At 38.6% G+C, this 18,840-nt stretch overlaps 3 protein-coding genes across 3 annotated transcripts in view; 2 read left to right on the top strand and 1 right to left on the bottom strand.

The window, feature by feature from the left end:
* ciao1 (cytosolic iron-sulfur assembly component 1) overlaps nucleotides 1–3,279 on the bottom strand; it is a 4,151-nt gene extending 872 nt beyond the window's left edge. Inside the window, exons 1-6 of the mRNA XM_028456519.1 lie at nucleotides 2,887–3,279; nucleotides 1,855–2,003; nucleotides 1,644–1,755; nucleotides 722–810; nucleotides 439–640; nucleotides 272–338 (exon numbers count right to left, since the gene is read on the bottom strand). Coding sequence (XP_028312320.1) covers nucleotides 272–338; nucleotides 439–640; nucleotides 722–810; nucleotides 1,644–1,755; nucleotides 1,855–2,003; nucleotides 2,887–3,034 — 767 coding nt within the window. The 5' untranslated portion in view covers nucleotides 3,035–3,279. The remainder of the gene's footprint in view (nucleotides 1–271; nucleotides 339–438; nucleotides 641–721; nucleotides 811–1,643; nucleotides 1,756–1,854; nucleotides 2,004–2,886) is intronic.
* gatd3l (glutamine amidotransferase class 1 domain containing 3, like) overlaps nucleotides 1–18,840 on the top strand; it is a 20,538-nt gene extending 1,698 nt beyond the window's left edge. The window contains exons 2-9 of the mRNA XM_028456520.1: nucleotides 10,257–10,261; nucleotides 13,728–13,849; nucleotides 14,702–14,754; nucleotides 14,847–14,960; nucleotides 15,256–15,387; nucleotides 15,468–15,560; nucleotides 18,448–18,613; nucleotides 18,709–18,840. Of these exons, the coding sequence (XP_028312321.1) occupies nucleotides 13,733–13,849; nucleotides 14,702–14,754; nucleotides 14,847–14,960; nucleotides 15,256–15,387; nucleotides 15,468–15,560; nucleotides 18,448–18,613; nucleotides 18,709–18,840 (807 nt within the window). The 5' untranslated portion in view covers nucleotides 10,257–10,261; nucleotides 13,728–13,732. The remainder of the gene's footprint in view (nucleotides 1–10,256; nucleotides 10,262–13,727; nucleotides 13,850–14,701; nucleotides 14,755–14,846; nucleotides 14,961–15,255; nucleotides 15,388–15,467; nucleotides 15,561–18,447; nucleotides 18,614–18,708) is intronic.
* On the top strand, nucleotides 4,657–7,954 carry tmem127 (transmembrane protein 127). Its single transcript, XM_028456521.1, has 3 exons — nucleotides 4,657–5,360; nucleotides 6,381–6,545; nucleotides 6,634–7,954. The coding sequence occupies exons 1-3, from the start codon at nucleotides 5,117–5,119 to the stop codon at nucleotides 6,942–6,944; spliced, it is 720 nt and encodes a 239-aa protein (XP_028312322.1). The 5' UTR covers nucleotides 4,657–5,116; the 3' UTR covers nucleotides 6,945–7,954.

Genomic DNA, 18,840 nt, shown 5'->3' with positions numbered 1-18,840 from the left:
GGACTTATTTATTTCAAGCTCAGCAATTGTCATTCAACTTTAGTAATGATGAACGCATTTGTAATTGACTTTCAGGTAATAATTGTAATTGAGTTGTAACCCAAATGTGGTCCACAATAACTTTAGAGTTTAGGTTTGTCCAAAAGCCAGTGCGTACAAAACAGCGTTTTTTTATGTCTAATATTTGTAATTTGAGAAAATTGAAGGCGTGACAGCCCTGCTCCAAATTACGTGATTAACTGAACAGAGTGGCACCAATATAAAGTCTTACCAGGAAACGTCATACACTGTCCGTCGGTGGTATCCAGACAGGGTGCAAACACACTTCCATGACAAATCTATTCACAAAAACAAAGAAACATTTCCTTAGAGATCTAAACATATTTCAACAGTGCATCAGATGTTGTGTCGAGTCACGAAATCAAACAATGATCTCACCCTGTCCGCTTTCACTCGGGTACTCTTTCCAAATTTTCACCGTGCGGTCATCACTGCATGAGGCCAGCCTTTCTCCACTCGTGTCAAAACACAACCCCCACACAGTGGAGGTGTGTCCCTGCAACGTGGCTCGACACTCCCAGTCATCATCCTCTTCCTTGTAGATACAGATGTTGTTGTCGTAACTGGCAGAAGCTAAAAGCTGTGCGAGCACCAGGCGAGTACGGTCAGTTAAAGGGACACTAACAGACTGACATCACTAAGAAAAACAGGGTGGACTAACCTCCTGATTTGGGTGCCACACAACGTGCTTGACATCTTGTGTGTGTGAGTTCACAACTGTGACACACTCATACTCATCATCTTCATCCACTATGGAGAAATAAAACAATGATGGATCGTGTGTCAACAGGTAGAGGGGAAAAGGTTAAGGAATAAAAAAGAAGACAGTCGTCAACATCCCCCGCCAGATTAGTTGTCATAACTCACAACCTTTTCCTTAATGTCTTAAATCTAAGAACTTAGATGTGATAATATTTTCTTATGTATACATCAGAATATAAAATTACTATCTTAAACCGTTCCTAAGAAAAGCTGTCCCCTTCGAAGATAACTTGAACAGAGTCCAAAAACCAGAACAAGGGCAATAACTCTAGAAAAAATAATTACGAGCTTCTCATTTTCAAACTCCATCAAGGTATTGATACCCTGAAACTATACACCAAATGTGGTTATCGTATCTTGAATAACGGTTTCTGAGAAAAGCTGTCTCCTTTGAAGATACCTCAGAGTAAAAAAAAATTGAAAAAAGGGCAATAACTCCGGAAAAAATAATTGCGCACATCTCATTTTCGAACTCCACCAAGGTATTGATACCCTGAAGCCACACACTGAATTTGGTTATCGTATCTTTAACGGTTTCTGAGAAAAGCTGTCCCGTTTGAAGATACCTCAAAGAGTAAAAAAAAACTGAACAAGGGCAATAACTCCAGAAAAAAAAATGTGCGCTTTTCATTTTCAAACTAAATAAAGGTATTGATACCCTGAAGCCTCACACTGAATTTGGTTATCCTATCTTAAACAGTTTCTGAGAAAAGCTGTCCCCTTTAACTCGGACGGACGAAGTTCAAACCTATATCCTCCTTCCACACTTAGTGGCGTGGGATAATAAAGTGTCTGCAGTGACTCAATGAACACAAACAAACCTTCCCAGACCCACACACTCTTGTCCCTGCTGCATGTGGCCAGCAGATTCCCCGACGGTGCCCACGCCACACATTTCACTTCATTCTCATGACCCTCCAGCACCGTCAAGCTCTACAGACACAGCGTGAGGGTGGGAATAAAATCAGTTTTCACAAAGCATTTAAAAAAAAAAAAAAGCGTTCAATCACAAACAGACTTCTGTCATCGAACCTCAAAGCCATCATTCTTCTTTTTCCAGATGCATGTTGTTGCATCAAAGCTGGCAGAGGCCAGGTAGTTCCCACAGGGAGACCACGCCACTTTCCTTACAGTGCGCTGATGTCCGTCCTCCAGTATGCTTTTACAAACCCATGAGTCGCCTAGAAACACAGGGACAAAAATTACTTATTTAATCATTAGCAAATATTTTCAGAAAAGTCTAGTACTTTTTGCAAAATTCTACTTTTCTGACAGCTTTGACATAACTTTATGATGTTCTTAGTATATAATCTGATGTCCTTGGGTATTTCTCTTTATTAACCAATCACAAAACAAACAAACTATGATTAGTATTAGTTGTTACCTTGGTAATGACACAGAATGGCAAACACACTGATTGTACAAACAATAATGGTTTGGGGCAAAGTAAGTATAAGTAAAAAAAAAAAAAATGATTGTGTTTTAAAAGCTCAATCTTTCAATGCCTTAGCATTGAAATAAATGGTAAATAAGTAATAATTTAACCTTTGAGTACTTAAGTCATTTTGGAATTCATATCCTGAGTTACTGTATTTCCCATATATGATTTCTTAATTATTAACTTAGTATACTTCTATTACTAACAGACAACATGTTCTATATTAACATAACTGTTTCAGTAGCTAAAATGTACATTAATAAATGTTGTTGTACACAGATTAATCCCCACTTTTCAACTTTTGTTTGATATACAATACGGAATGCAGTGGAAAAAAACACTCTCATTTTGCATCTTTAATTTCAGTTTATAATCTTTAATTAAAAAATAATCTTCCAGGTGTTTGTTTTTTGGCCGTGGCTATCCGTACGTAGCGTATCGTACGTCGCGCTCCTCATTGGCCAATTTAGGTCACGTGAGCGCTCCTCATTGACCAGCACTTATGTTTACTATTTGTACGTAGATTCCTAAACTACGTTAAGAACTAACTAATCCTAAAATAGCACCGGGGGTTATTCGTACGGCTATGTACGGATAGCCACTACGTTGTATTTTTCATGCCTCACCTTCTCGTCCCCAGATGCGGACGCTCTTGTCACCGCCACACGAAGCGAGCAGAGAACCGCTCGGGCTCCAGGCCACGAACCAGCACCGAGAGTCCGGGTGTGCACTCAGTCTGTGCTCCAGAATCAGATTCTCCTTCATGTCAGACATTATTGAAGCTCCAAACTAAAGCCCTGGGCCGATGACAACTGTCACTTCCTGCCGTGCAGAGCGTCTCAGTGACCGCAGAGAAGAGCGAAAAACCGCGCTGTCAGAAAGGTTCAATAGTCCGTAGATATAAATGTCAGTCCTAATGGAGGAGAAATAAAAGGATGCGTTTTACATGGACCACATGATAACATGCTAAAGTTCAGCTCCCTCCATCTTTGCCTGTTATCAGAGGACTTGTCTTTTTCTCTGAGGTAAAACTGTGGCTATATGCTCACTACTGCCCCCTATGGGTGAGAACCGTCACTAAGACAGGCCGCTCCAATTATGTGGCTGTATGTAGATTTGTGTCAAAAAAAAGTTTACTTTAATCAAAAATAAATATTTTCGATCAAAGAAAAAAGTGTTCAAATGCAATAAAATATTTGAGACCCAAACACTTTTTTTTCTTTGATTGAATCTTTTGTTTTATTTTATTTTTTATTGAAATAAACTTTTTATTTTAATTTATTTAAAATGTTTTGTTTTTTATTAGTGATATATTTTATTTTTTTTATTGAAAAGCTGTTGTTTTTATTGAATAATAACAACCCAAATCTACCTCCGTATGACTGCGGCTGCACTGATTTTAACAGGAACAAAACAGTATTATTGTAAAGAGAAGTGTGCAAATGGATTATAACATTTTTTTTATTATTATTTATTTAACAAACAAAGAAAATTTCAAACTACACTTTATAAATACTTTACAAACAGTCATCATTCCTTCCTGTTCCATAGAAGAAGATTAACATGTATTTAACATATTTAAGTATATCAAATTATTTGAAAGCTGTCAGCTCTGTACTGTTCAACATTTTGAATAAAGAAAAAAATTAAAGCAGCTGGTGTTTTTTTTTTAAATTTTTTTTATTTAACTACACAAACTTACATGCATTTGGTTGTCAAAAGTATTTCACAGGAAGAATATCTCTTTTTTTCTTTGAAAACATGATTGTGTAGGAAAAAGGAAGATGGGCTGGGAATTTGAGGTTTCCACTTTACATAATGACATTTGTATCAGAATGATCTAAAACTATGAATGTAAGTTCAAACACTACAAACAAGAAACACCTCATAAGATCTGCAATTGTTCCAACTCTTTAAGAAAACAAATAGAAATACATTAAAAACTAGGCCAGGCCTGTATTCACAAGGCGAATACGTATTTGGCAATTGAAAATTGGCAAAAATGACAACCTGTGTCTGGATTTGTTGACAAGTTTGATTTTTTACATTGAAAGGAAATGTTGTTCAATGGTACCAGTCTGAGCACTGTATCTCAATGTGTGGCCAAGCTTTAGGGAAAAAAAGTAATTATTTTGTTTTGGCAGAGCTTTGTCATACTGAGAGCATGGAGGACTGACTTTGTTCACTTTTCTGAGGAGTTTTTTTACTTTAAATATGACCTTGAGCGAAGAAAAATAATAGGAACTCTTACGAGGACAATGTATTTGGCAATTTTATACAATAACAACAACAGAGTAATTTCAGGTAGAACAGTGTGGGGGACCGAGCAGAGATGGAGTTAAAAAAGTTCTAAGGAAAGTGTTTCATTAGTCCGCTAGGGGGCGGTGTTAGTGAACCAATGGCAGTGAAGAAGACTGGCGAACAAGGAAGTCAACATTTCTGAGGAAACGGTTCTTTGTTTTGTTTCCTCTTTGTTGTCGTGGACCACCATTAAGGTCATTAATTGTCCTTTAAATACGTCGATCAATTGACGGGATTTATGGTTTCTGTTTTATTTATTTATTTTTGTACTTGTTTTTTTAAGTAAACTATCGACATTAGGCTGTCAACTGTTGGTTAGCTTGAAAGGCTAACAGCGCTGCTAGCAGGCCCTGACTTTCAGTTCATCGCGTCCCCCGTTTGTCAGTCTCTCTGTCACCGGTGCTTCACACACTTTTTTCGGACTCAGAGGATTATCCTGGTGAACTGAGCTCTCAACCACTACCGACAGCTGGCCGTATCTCCCGTAACATCCGTCTCACAGAAACTCCGACCACGGGTAGAATCTCAGTCCGCGGCTGAGCTCCAGGAGGCCGGATGAGCATGTACGCCCCACCAGGTTCTGCTGTCCCTGGAGGCCGGAGGAGGAGAGGGACCCCCTCTCTGCCCAAGCAGCCAGAGCGGAGCCTGGTGTCGGCCCTGCCCGGAGCTCTGTCCATCACCGCGCTGTGCACAGCCCTGGCTGAGCCCGCCTGGCTCCGTGTGCACGGAGGCACCTGTCCTCGGCAGGAGCTGGGAGTGTCGGATGTATTGGGATACATCGACCCCAAACTCCTGGATGGTGAGGACCAACACTATAACATTTAAATACTAATCCTCTTTAAATCACATGACTGTGGTAATATTTAACATATATTGAGTAATTTAGAAACATTGCAAAACATCCCACTGACTGTGTGACTCACATGATTTAACACGCATTGAAGTGTAAAGTCCACTATGCCAACATTTTATTTACTTTGTTGACAAGTTGAGATAAATATACACTTCACAGACACCCCCATTGTTGACATGGAGAGGTATCGGACTTAAGTTTAATTTGTGACTTTTGGCAGATTGTCATCAGTTCTGATTTTCATGACTCATTAAATGTTTGGTCTTTATATTTAATTCAGTTCAACAACAGTAATTTCGAAGTGCTATCAAAATATATTATTATTATTATTATTATTATTATTATTATTATGAATAATAAATACATTTAATGTTGATTTGATTACATTTAGTTTTGATTCCTCTGCTTTACATCTGGTGACAAAGAAATTTACCAAGATGCCTCGTTTGAATGGTTGTCCTTAAATCCTGATGTCCGAATTGTTGTATTTGTTGTAATAACAGGCCATAATAGATTTCCTCTTTGGGTTGTTAATTTATGCTCCAAACTGAATGATAGATTTCAGTTGTTTTTAATAAACTTTTCTTCAGTTTTTATTAAGCATCTGTTGGCTTGATCTAAGCACATTGGTCTATGATCCTTATCCAGTTAGTTTAGATAGTTACCCTTTGTGTCAGCTCAAGTAGAATGAGGAGTTTGGTCACATTTAGTTTTTGCTGGGTTGATAATCTCTTTAGAATTGTTTGGTCTGAATATAATGAATGAATTTGGCATTTCAAGGTTTAACTTCTATTAGAAGATGTTAGTTTGACATCTGAACTAAACTAGAAGCTGTACTACACAGAGAGTACTGATCAGTCCAATTGTTTTCTCGTGTGTGTGTGTGTGTGTGTGTGTGTGTGTGTGTGTGTGTGTGTGTGTGTGTGTGTGTGTGTGTGTGTGTGTGTGTGTGTGTGTGTGTGTCAGATTACTGTGTAAACCCACAGACTGTCCTCCTGCTGAGGGTAATCGCCGCCTTCTGTTTCCTTGGCATCCTGTGCAGTCTGACAGCTTTCCTACTGGATGTGTTTGGTCCCAAACACCCAGCTCTGAAGATCACTCGCAGATATGCTTTTGCACATATTCTCACAGGTATTGTTTTTTTTCGTAGCTGTTGTTTTATCAACAGACGGATGTGATTCATGCTCTCTAACCTGCCCTCCATGCCGTGTGCTTTCAGTGTTACAGTGTGCCACGGTCATAGGTTTTTGCTACTGGGCCTCAGAGCTGATCCTGTCACTACAGCAGCAACACAAAAAGTACCATGGCTCCCTCATCTATGTCACATTCGCCATCAGCTTCTACCTGGTGGCAGGCGCAGGCGGAGCGTCGATCCTCGCCACCGCCGCAAACCTCCTTCGCCACTACCCGACTGAGGAGGAGGAGCAGGCGCTGGAGCTGCTGTCAGAGATGGAGGACAGCAGTGAAACTTTTCCTGCAGATTATGACATTGCCAATCAATTTCAGCCGCCGCCCGCCTACACGCCCTAATGTTCGTCTCAGCATCTTTCTCTCAGCACAGCTTTCAGCTTCATGAGCAAAAGCCCAACTCTTAATCAAACTGATACCTTGGCGACGAATGCTGTTGGCGCACAGAGTCCCCGAATGATGGCGTTTGGGTGCATGAAAGCTTTTTTTGCTGGGAGGCAGAAATATAGAGGATAATTTTGCTCTCGCCACCAAAGTGGTTTGTGATTTGCATGTAAATGGGTTTTAGGATTTGATCCTTTCACATAGAGAAAAGTAAACAGCAAGGAGTCCACAGCACTTCTAGTCATGAATGATTAATGAAAGCCACAGCGTGATGAAGACTCTGAAGCTTGCTCTTTGGATGAAGCTTTATTAAAACAGCAGTTTGGATTCAACTGAGCTCAGCCATTCTTTCGTTTTTATTTTACTGATGCGTCATAAATGCAAAGACACACTGACGAGATTGTCTCCAACTTTATTTTATATAAAGTTACAAAAGGACCTTATTTATTCTCTGTGCTGTTGACTTATGTTTCTTCTTGGCTTTTGTCACTGGTATAGTGGTCGTTGTTTACTTCTATACTTGAAACAAGTGAGTAAATTAACAAGAAAAAGTAAAACAAGGGTTTTTGGTGTTAAACAAATTATTTGAGTTTATCTGTTTTTGTCCAGTGGCCACAGGCTTTTTTTTCTACAATGTAAAGATGACACTGAGTGACAGAAACATCTCCACATCAGTTGTTTTCGTGTGTTTCTTTTTCTTTTGTTTCTTTGATAGTCCTTGTTTGTAGTTTGTGACAACCTGTTGTGTGTCTGTCGCACTGTTTTTCTGATGCGAGAGTTTGTGTACAGGTTCTAAACGTTCCGTTTGATGGGAATCATGTTCCTGCGTGAGAACACAAGTGAAATGTTATTTTAATGCTTCTTTATCATTTGACTTCCTTCTCAATTGTGTTGCTTAAATTTAATCACCGGTATGTAAATAGTGAATGTTTTTCATAAAAAGCGGTCACAATAAAATAAATGCAGTATTCTGCCTCCTGGTTTTTTTGTCTGTCACATTAAATTAGCCTAATTTCAACAGCAATTTTTCATTTGGTTTACTTCTGATGAATTTTCCACTTTTTTTTCCAGAATTAGTCAGCAAATACATTTTTATAAGCATTTTGATTAAAACTAAATGCTAAAAGCAAGGCAGACACATTCTATTCAACTTTATGTGTATAGCACAAAATACAACAAAGTAATCTCAAAGTGCTTAATATAAAATTCATAGTAAGAAAGAAAAAACCCAACAAGATTCACATGAACAAGCATTTAGCGACAGTGGGAAGAAAAAAGTCCCGTATTTTTTTTAATTTTTTTTCTATAACTGGAAGAAATCTCAGGCAGAACCAGGTTCAGAGGTGGCAGTCATCTGCCTCGACTGGTTAGGGTTTAGTGAACAGAAGGACGATCAGAACAGGATGGAGGGATAGACCATCAGTGTCCCAGACTAGTAGACATTTATACATACTGAAATCTATTGATTAAATAGCTAGATAGCCATCTTTGTGCCAACCCTCATTTCATCCTTATCTCTCACATTTCTGTAATATTAATGAGTGACTAATAGAATCAAATGCTTTTCGTAAGTCAATAAATATACCATGGCATTTTTTTTTTTCATCTGTTGCTATTGCTATACTTTCTATAAAATTAATCAGCTAAAGATGTTGATCTATTATATATATATTATATTTCCACTACCTTTATATATTGGGAGTTTCATTTTCTCGGGAAAAGTATATGTCTTGCAGATAGTCTTTGATGCTGGAAAGGTTTTATAGAGGCTCCTGCTGTTGAAGTGAATAAGAGAAAAGTTTCTAGTTGATGCTTCTAAACTTTCCTCAGAGTAATGTTTACAGTCCAAGTTGAGTTTTTCACTCAAGTAACCATCAGGGTCAATGTAGTCTTCTAAGTCATAAGGCTTGTAATCTTGGTATTTAACCATCTTAAAGTTTGTAGCTTCTTCCATCTTGGTTTATTTTTCCCTTATGTGATGAGTGGAATCAATTCAGATATTCTTTAGTTCTCAGAGACAAGCTAAAGACGCATCATTTATATATATTGATCCAAATCCGTGATTTCTCTTATAGTTATCACCTTTGCTTGCTGTGGGGATCCATTTAATTTGATCATTACTTTGCAGGTCCTTGTCCATGTGTCCTGAATCCGTTTTTGCTTCTTTAATACTCTCGTTTGCCATGCAATCTTTGCATTTTTTCTTGTAAGGCGCTCATTAACATACCCCCCCAGAGCCCCTTAGTCTCTTTGTCAACTTTAACAGTTCAATTTGATGTTTTATGACTTCCAAATCTTAGAAATTTCTTCAGTTTGGTGTTTTGCATCTGGGGGTTCATGTAGCAGGCCGATATTTAGTTGCCATCTATTGTGATGTCATTGTTAAATAAGTTAAGTGGCTTGTTGTTCCAGTGAGTGTAATTCACCTGGTGGTGCGTTTTCTCCCTCCTTGTCACAGGCTGTGGTCCGGGCGTAGGTGCGATGGGCCGTCTTTAATCCAGTTATTAATATTAAACGTGCTGCCTCCTCCATGCTCAAATGCTACCACTACTGACGAGGTTTCATCTTGTACTGGGCGCACGTATTGATCTTGGCGATCACTACAGAGGGCGTGCTTGTCTGCTTTAATTATGGCAATTATACGGTGTACGCTTTAGTAAATAAGTAGGTTTTGAATGTAACGGTCTTAGGTGTTGATCATTTACATGAAATGGTCTGTGATTGTGACCAAAACAATGAGCCCATGTCCGTTTTAGGTTATTGCTATAAACGATATACTCTTTAGCAAATAAGTAGGTTTTGAGTTTATTTTTACAAGTGGAGAGAGTAGCAGCCTCCCGTACTAAGACTGGGAGCTGGTTCCAAAGGCGAGGAGCCTTTAGGAACTTCAAGAAGACCAGCAAACTGAGAACGGAGTGTTCTGCCAGGACGATAGGGCACTAACAGGTCTCTAAGATATACAGGAGCTTGATCATGTAGAGCTAACAGGAGGATTTTAAACTCTATTCTAGATTTTACCTTAAGCCAATAAAGGGAAGCTAATACTAGAGAAATATGCTCTATCCTGTTATTACCTGTTAGTGTTCTAGCTGCAGCATTCTGAATTACCTGGAGACTTTTTAGTGAGTTACAGGGATATCCGGACAGTAGGGAGTTACAATAATCTAATCTAGATGTAACAAATTCATGGATTACTTTTTCAGCATCACTCTGAGCCATTATATTCCTAATTTTAGAGATATTACGGAGGTGGAAGAACGCGGGGTGTAGGGGTGGTTCTGGAGAGAGGTAGTACTTTTGGTGTTTGACATGCTGCTCCCTTTTTGATAGGGAAAACGCCTAAGTTTTTTTTTTATTGTGGTGCTGGTTGACAGAGTAATGCCATCCAGAAACACTATTTGCTCTGATCATTTCTCTCTAAGGTGTTTTGGACCACATAAAATCACTTCGGTTTTTTCCTGGTTAAGAAGGAGAAAGTTACAGCTCATCCAGAATATGATGTTTTTAAGACAAGAATGGAGTTTTAATAACTGATAAGTTTCGTCTGATTTCATTGATGGATAAAGCTGTGTATCATCCGCATAGCAATGGAAATTTACATTTTGTTTCTGATAATGTTACCTAGTGGAATCATACAGTATATAATGTAAATAGTATTGGTCCCAAAACTGAACCTTGTGGAATTCCAGGATTAACTATGGCGTGAGTTGAGGAGAGATTATTACCATGAACAAAGTGGGTTCTGTCTGATAGATAGGATTTAAACCAACCCAGTGCTGTTTCTTTAATCCCAAAAACACTTTCCAGTCTCTGCAGCAATAAATTATGATCTACTGTATCGAAGGCTGCACTGAGATCCAAGAGCACCAGAACCAAGACGAACCCTCTGTCTGAGGCTAAGAGGAGATCATTGGTCACTTATACTAAGACAGTCTCTGTGCTGTGATGGGCTCTAAAGCCAGACTGAAAGCTCTTGTATAAATTGCCCTATGTAGGTGATCACATAGTTGACCTGCAATGATTTTTGGAAACAAAAGGGAGATTGGATATTGGCCTTTAATTGGACAAGTCACTTGGATCAAGGTTAGGTTTTTTAAGGAGAGGTTTGATTACAGCGGTTTTAAAGGTCTGTGGCACATAACCTGTTACTAAAGATGTGTTAATCCAGTTCACCATATTAGTGCTGATTAGTGGAAGAACATCTTTAAATAGTGGAGTTGGGATTGGATCTAAAAGACAGGTTGTTGATTTAGACGCACTAACTATTGAGGTCAGTTCAGATAGACCAATTGGAGTGAAACTATGTGATATGTAAGTATGCTGTTCAAGAAATTATTGAGCACTCCTGCAGGGGGGGGCATTAGCTTTGTTTCTAATTGTTCTAATGTTATCAGTAAAGAAGTTGATGAAGTCATCACTGCTCAGGTTGACAGGAATAGAGGGTTCAATAGAGCTTTGGCTTTTGGTGAGCCTGGTTACAGTGTTGAATAGAAACTGAGGTTTATTCTTGTTTTCCGCTGTTAAAGTTGAATAATAGAAGGTTCTAGCTTTGTGGAGAGCTTTTTTTTATAAGCTAACAAACTTTTTCTCTAGGCAGTATGATTTCCTACCATGTTTAAGAAGAGCCACTTCTTTTCTAATTTTCCCGATGCTTGTTTTAGAAGACGCAATTCAGAATTATACCAGGTGGCGACCTTTTTATAACATATTGTCTTCCTTTTAAGTGGGGCAACAGCATCCAGGGCTATGTGCAGTGACAACATTGCACTGTTGATAAGATCATCTATTTTCTCTGTCGTAGCACAGCTTGTATGTTCTCGTGAATATATCACACTCATTTTAACTCACAAGTTGTGGAAAGACCTCTCAAATTTTCTAAAATCCTGCAATTTCTCACAAACCATAGTGCTAAACTACAGTAAAATTATCCATGGTATCAAGGATATTTACGTGAACATCCTGCAGGGACTGACATCTGTCATTTATTGGTTGGATATTGCTGGTGCCTTCCATGCACTACATATCATTAATACATAGAAGAGCAATGTATTTGATGCTGTAATTGCTTTTTTTTCCCCCTTCACTAATATCTGTGGCTAAAATTAGTTGAACACCTCTGATCTAAAGTACGGTAACACTGCTTTGTGTTTCTCACACTGATCTCAGACAATTTTTTTATTTAGTTTTTTCAGACTAGTTTTTAAGTAATTGTCTCGCTGACAGATATCACTGTCATTAGAAGTAAATCAACCCCTAGACCGGGGTTCTCAACCTTTTCAGCCCAAAACCCCCAAAATAAAGGTACCAGGGATATAAAATGGTTTGAAAGTGACCAAAAATGGTGAAAAAAATGGTGAAATGGGATTTTAAAAACCACAGAAATTGGTTAAAAGTTGTAAATTAGAGTGACCAAAATGAACAGAAAAAGTGGTTAAAATAAAAAATAAAAAAAAATAAAAAAAAAAAAGGGTTCAAAGTGTCATTATTGGAACAATTAGTTTCAACTGGCAAATAATGGGCATGACAAATCGTAAGTGTGGTTGAGTTGACAACACTAAGCATGAAATATGGTCAAAAGAGGTTAAAAGTGACATTGGGTGGAAAGGATTTCTAAGTGCCAAAAATGTCTTGAAAGTGGAAAAAATGTGCAGAAAGGGCATTGAAATTTGATGGAGAAGTGGCAGAAATGGGAGTATAATGTAGTAAAAATGCATCAAAAGGAGCAAAAATATGGCAAGAAAAAGTAATGAAAATAGGTTAAAATATGGTGAAGTTTGGTGTAGTTGCAGAAATTGGTGGGAAAAAAATGGGCTCAAATTGTTCAGAAGATATTCCTAGTTTCTTGAAGGCATCTGGTCACCCCCTCCCAGTTTCTTGTGACCCCAAGGTAGAGAATCCCTGCCCTAGACTACAGGTCTGTTGTTTCCTGTAAAAATGCCCCTGTACCATCCCATACTCTACAGTTGTTAGAAGAACAGGCACCCTGATCTGGGACTCATTCCAAATAAACTGGGATGTTCTACAATTCCTGACTCCTTTCTTCTACATCCGTTATGAGAAAGAATGCTTTCTTTGCCGAATAATAACCCACATAATAACAGCTTTCATGATGAAGCAGTGCTTTCTTTTTCCTCAGTTGAAATTGCCTCTATCCTCCTGTCAATCCGTCTCAATGCTTCTCATCCCTTTCCCTCCAGACAGAAGGCTGTATTGAGTTTGACACAGTCCGTCTGCGTTGGGTATTTCAGGGTTCACAGTCTGAACATTGCAGACACAACATGGCATTACAGAGTAAGAGTCTTAGCATGTAATTGTCTTTAAAGGGCAACATTTGTGCGTTTGCTTCAGAAGACATTCTGCAGCATTGGAATAGAGTTGTGTGCAAGTATGTAATAAAAGGAAGACTATTAGCGCTGCATATGTTCTTTTAAACATTAAAATTGTGGTTGAACTGTCATGGAATGGATGTATTCTATTGGTTATAAGTTCACCTTGCTTGTCCAGATTTCTTTGTTAAGCTGCAATCTTGCTCTCTGGCCAAAAATGGTGATTAGATAAGTAAACCATGTGGTAGCAGAGAAGGTTTTTCCAGGAGGTTAAATGTCAGTTAGGGCAAAGAAAGTTTAAGATGCTCACGTCATTTTGTCCACAGCGTGTATATATATAGGGACAAACTCACTGTGGGTCCTTCCACCTAACGTCTCTTCTACCTTCATCTTCCTCTCTCTGTGACACTGTGAGAAACCATGCTGGCCTCCAGGACTTTGCTCTCCAAACAGACTAAAGCTCTTCTTTCTCGCCAGCCGGTCTGCTTTGTTCACCAAGGGGACTATGGGAACTGGGGAAACACTAACATTGCAGTGGTAAGCAGAGGTGAAAGTAACAGATTACGAGTACTCAAGTTATTGTAATTTAATTGCTTTTATGGGTACTTGTACTTCTTTTTTTTTTTTTATGTTTTTTACTATATTTCTAAATCAGTATTTTACTTGTACTTAAGTATGTTTAAAAAGTAATTTACATTTCTACATCCAACTGTGACTGAGTATATTATTATTTTTTTTGTTTTAAAATGATCAACAGACATTGTGAAACTACAAAAAAATGAAATAATCAGACAACAATCATAGCCGAGCCATCAGATTAAAAGTAATGCACGGCACCAATATTGAATGCTGGTTATTTTCTATGTTTTAGAGTTCATGATTGTAGCTATACTTATACTTGTTTTTTTTTTTTTAAATTTTGAATTAAATTCATTGGTGTTATTTTATTTAAAAAAGAAATGTACATTTTGACTAACCTTTTATTTTATACAGATGCCTTAGTGGAAAATAAATCAAGTTCCAATTGTGCAAGATTTAATCGCTTCCTTATTAAGTTTATACATGAGATGTTTACTGTATGCAAGGGAACCGTGGCAAGATTTATGACCAAAAATAAACATGGGGGGTGAAAGTAACTAGTAACTTTTACTTTGAGTACTATTTCATTTAACTACTTTTTACTTGTGCTTCAGTATTTCATGTAGGATTTACTTGTACGTGTACTTGAGTACAATTTCAATTAAGTCACAGTACTTCTACTTGTGTATATATATATATATATCAGTGCTCTTTACATCTCTGGTGGTAAGTGAAGAAAATCAATGCTGGACCAGTAAAAAGAGGCAAACTGGAGTCTTTGCAGTGACTCAATCATTTATGTGTTTCTAGGTGTTCTCAGGATGTGGATGGTGGGATGGGACTGATGTCCATGAGGGCGCGTAGTGAGTTCCAGCTCAGATCTCCTACTTAATATAGCTTTTTTTTTTTTAAATCATGTTTTGCACTGATGGTTTTTCTATAACCTTGCCCTTAGCACAATGTACCACCTGAGCCGTAACGGTGCTCGCTTCCAGATGTTTGCACCTGTTCAACAGCAGATGCAAGTGATGGATCACACAAGGAAGCAACCAGCTACTGGAGAGAACCGGTGGGCTGATCAGGAGCTACACTCATACATTTCAGATGGCCTGACCTGTGTTCATACAGTTGATTTTAAGAGTTTCTCATGCCTGTCACAAGTATTCATTGAGGTTTGAGCTTGTTTTCCAGCAAAGATGCACAGATTTTAACTTTATTGACGCAGCTACACTTTCATTTAGTCTAACCTTTAAGATTTCATACATAAATTCAATCAATACATTGTTTGAAAGCAGTTTTTTGTGCGTTGATCCAAATTAGCGATGACATTAGAGTATTGATGGTTGTGTTTGACTTTCACACAGGAACATGATGATGGAGGCGGCTCGCTTCAGTCATGGTCAGGGAAGGATGCAGATGCAGGATCTTTCCAAGCTGGACGCCAACAGCTTTGACGCCATTATCTTTCCTGGAGGCCACGGCGTCACCAAGAACCTGTAAGCTTAAGGGATGGGGAAAAGCACGTAGGGAGCGACGTGTCTGTAGATCTAACGTTGTATGTTTGTCATCTCTTCAGATCGTCTTTCGTGAAGGATGGAAAAGACTGTAAGCTGCAACCTGATGTGGAGAGAGTGCTCAAAGACTTCCACCGCTCTTCCAAACCCATCGGGTATCACCTCATTGATATCAGGACTTATTTATATACTTATATTTGAATTGAAATCGAGATTTATAATGTGCAAAAATGAGCAAATATACAAGATATTATACAGTATATTCATATTTAATATTATTATTATAATCATTATATTATATTTTATATTATTGTTATGTTATGTTACTTTGTGTACCTAAGGGAATATTTTATGTTCCATCATTTACAGTACTAACTTAAAAACTGAAAAGGTAAGAAAAAGGTTATAAAAGAGAAAAGAAATGATAACAACCGGCCGCACAGTCTAATACAGATGAATCTATAATAATAATGATGGTAAAAAGCTTCCACCCAGGATGGAGGTTTAACCATGCAGCATTCTGTGAGGATGAGTCATTGTCACCATGTGAGAGGTGAGGGATCACTGACACGTCTGAGGTCAGGATTAGAGGATCTTAATTCAGCGACTGATGTGTGTTGTTCTCTAATCCTCTCACTAAACCTTCTGTTTGAGCTGAAATTAAGACCAAAATCTGTTCAGCAATGTTGAACTTTCCCGTGTTGTACAATATGGTAGAAAGAACCTTCACTGTCTGCAGCTCATCTTCTCACATATTTACTTTGCTTCACTTAGATTCTTCTTTCTTTGTCAAAACAGAGATAAAACATCTACTTTAATGGCCTCCTCATCCTATAACCACATTTAGGAATTTAACCAGTTAAATCAATCTTTTTTTTAAAATTTATTTTAATTACATTTTTTTGTTTTTCCCTAAAATCTGTCTTTGCTTTTCTATTGATGAGAGCTGAGTAGAAATTGTATTACTGAAAAGAGAGAGAAAAAATGGTCACATTTGTTTGGATTACTGGATTTGAGAGTCAGTCATTTCTCAAAAATCCCTTATGTCAAATATTCATCCATCACATGTCCAATGAAGCCCTTCACTTTTTAATATGGACATATTGGTCTCAGAATCAGTTCATCAATAGTGTTACCACGGAAACCTCCTTATGTGGCCCGTCATCAGCTGATGTTGCACTAATGTCCTAGCATATAGAAACATAAAACTGGATGATTGACGGATTCACTGTGGCACCTCAAACAGGCTACATGTGAATGATTGTGTCTCATATTGGACATGTAAAAAACAGGGAAATATAGACACTTGTGTGATTTTTGGTGTTTAATAATGAGCAGCATTAAGTACCCCTAATGACAAAAAGGTTGGAATTCATTGAGGAAGACATTCGTAAATTGAGGATTTTTGATTTATTCTCCAAATTCTTTAAAAGTGTAGTCTAGTGTACTGTAGTCTAGACAGATGATTGAGGTTATTTGAGGCTTCACTGCACACATTACAGGGTCAGGGGTGTCAAACTCATTTTACTTCAGGGGCCAAATACGGACCAGTTTGATCGGAAGTGGGCTGCAGATTATAGGTGGGAATACCAGCAATTTCAACATTATTATGCCTTATAGTTCACACTTCTTTGCATAAATAATACAACAGTATTCGAGCCATTGCCAATATGCAAGCAAGAAAATGACAAAATGTAGTCCCTGCAGGATCTTCACTGAAGTTTCCTTGATTTTGTGATCATTTTTTTTTAATTTAATTTAGGGAATCTTTGTAGTATCTTAAGGAATCTATGAGTAAAATTGCAGTTCATTTAACAATTTGCTTCTAAAATGTAATCACATGGGGAAAGCTGTGAGCAACTGGCAAATATTGTGGAGGTTTAATGCATTTGTGTACTTGGAAAGGTTGAGATCTCTATAACTGGATATGACCACAATTTACACAATGATTCATGTTTTCTCTGTCATTGTTCACTTCTCCTGTGGGCCGAGAAGAATGCTGTGGTTCCCAAACTTTTCACAGTCCCGTACCCCTTCAGACATTTGACCTGAAGCCATATACCCCCTACTCCTACATGCACTTAAAAAACATCCATCCATCCATACCCGCATATTCCCGTTTAACAGGGTCGCAGGGGTCTGCCGGTGCCAATTTCCGGCTCTCATAGGGTGCTTGGCCGGGGTACACCCTGGACAGGGCGCGAGTCCATCACAGGGCAACACAGACACAGACAACCATTCACTCTCTCATTCACTCCTATGGGCAATTTAGAGACTCCAATCAACCTTACAGTCATGTTTTTGGATTGTGGGAGGAAACCCACGCAGCACGGGGAGAACATGCAAACTCCACACAGAAAGGACCTGGCTTGAACCCAGGACCTTCTTGCTGTGAGGCGGACGTGCTAACCACTAAGCCACCATGCTCCCTACAGTGAACATTGTTTCTGAATTTTACCTATGCTGTTGAGGAATCATATATAAACAGAATATTTGCATTTCCTAAAGAAAATACAAGTAAGGATGCAGGTGCTAGCCCACGTCATTCAGCACTGCATTAGCATTAGCCTAGCACCGTTAGCATGAGGTAGCATTAACCTATCATTTGCATTAACTAGCATTAGTTAACATTAGCATTAACATTTGGTAGCATTGACATTCGCCTTGCATTAACATTAACATTAGCCTGGCATTACCATTAGCATGAGCTAGCATTAACTTATCAGCATTAATTAACATTAGACTTGCAATAAAATTAGCATTAACATTAGCCTTGCAATAACATCAAAATAACATTAGCCCAGCATTAGCATCAACATAGCATTAGCCTAATATTAGCATTAGCCAAGCATTAGTACTGCTCTAAAGGGCCAGATTTGTTCCCCCCTGGTCTTGAGTTTGACACTTGTCTTAGATGATGTCCTGAAAATGTTTTGGTTCCAGATTCCACAGCACCCATCAGACTTAATGGGTCATATAAACGTCATTGTGGTATGTCAGAATCCCTCCTGTGTGACTCATTTTTCTCCCACTCTGTTCCAGTCTGGCCAGCATGGCTCCCTTACTGGCCTGTCGGGCACTGCCTGGTATCGAGGTGACTATGGGCCATGAGATGGACGACAGCTCCCGCTGGGGAAACTGGCCTCATTCAAGCTTGGTGCAAGCTGTGAAAGGCATGGGTGCTCGCCACAACGTCAGAGAGCCCTACATATCCTTTTAAAGAGCTGTGACCATAATCTGCAATGTTTCAGATCAGACTGTTTCCTTTGTTTCAATCTGTTTGACCTTAACTCTGTGCATCACGAAGTCTACGTGGATGAAAAGAACAAAGTGGTCAGCACGCCAACCTTCATGTGGGAGACAGAGCAGCACTTTCACTACATATTCGATGGTATTGGGAATATGGTGAAACACGTCTTGCGTTTGTCCACCTAA

This window comes from Gouania willdenowi, chromosome 9 (assembly GCF_900634775.1).
Source record: "Gouania willdenowi chromosome 9, fGouWil2.1, whole genome shotgun sequence".
In the NCBI taxonomy this organism is placed as follows: Eukaryota; Metazoa; Chordata; class Actinopteri; order Blenniiformes; family Gobiesocidae; genus Gouania; species Gouania willdenowi.
This window is presented reverse-complemented; position numbering and strand designations above follow the sequence as displayed.

Excerpts from the sequence above, each read along its gene's own strand:
- tmem127 (XM_028456521.1), top strand. The coding sequence starts at position 5,117 with ATGAGCATGTACGCCCCACCAGGTTCTGCTGTCCCTGGAGGCCGGAGG. Across the intron at positions 5,361-6,380 it reads CGACCCCAAACTCCTGGATG|ATTACTGTGTAAACCCACAG; the intron begins GTGAGGACCAAC and ends TGTGTGTGTCAG. Across the intron at positions 6,546-6,633 it reads TTTTGCACATATTCTCACAG|TGTTACAGTGTGCCACGGTC; the intron begins GTATTGTTTTTT and ends GTGTGCTTTCAG.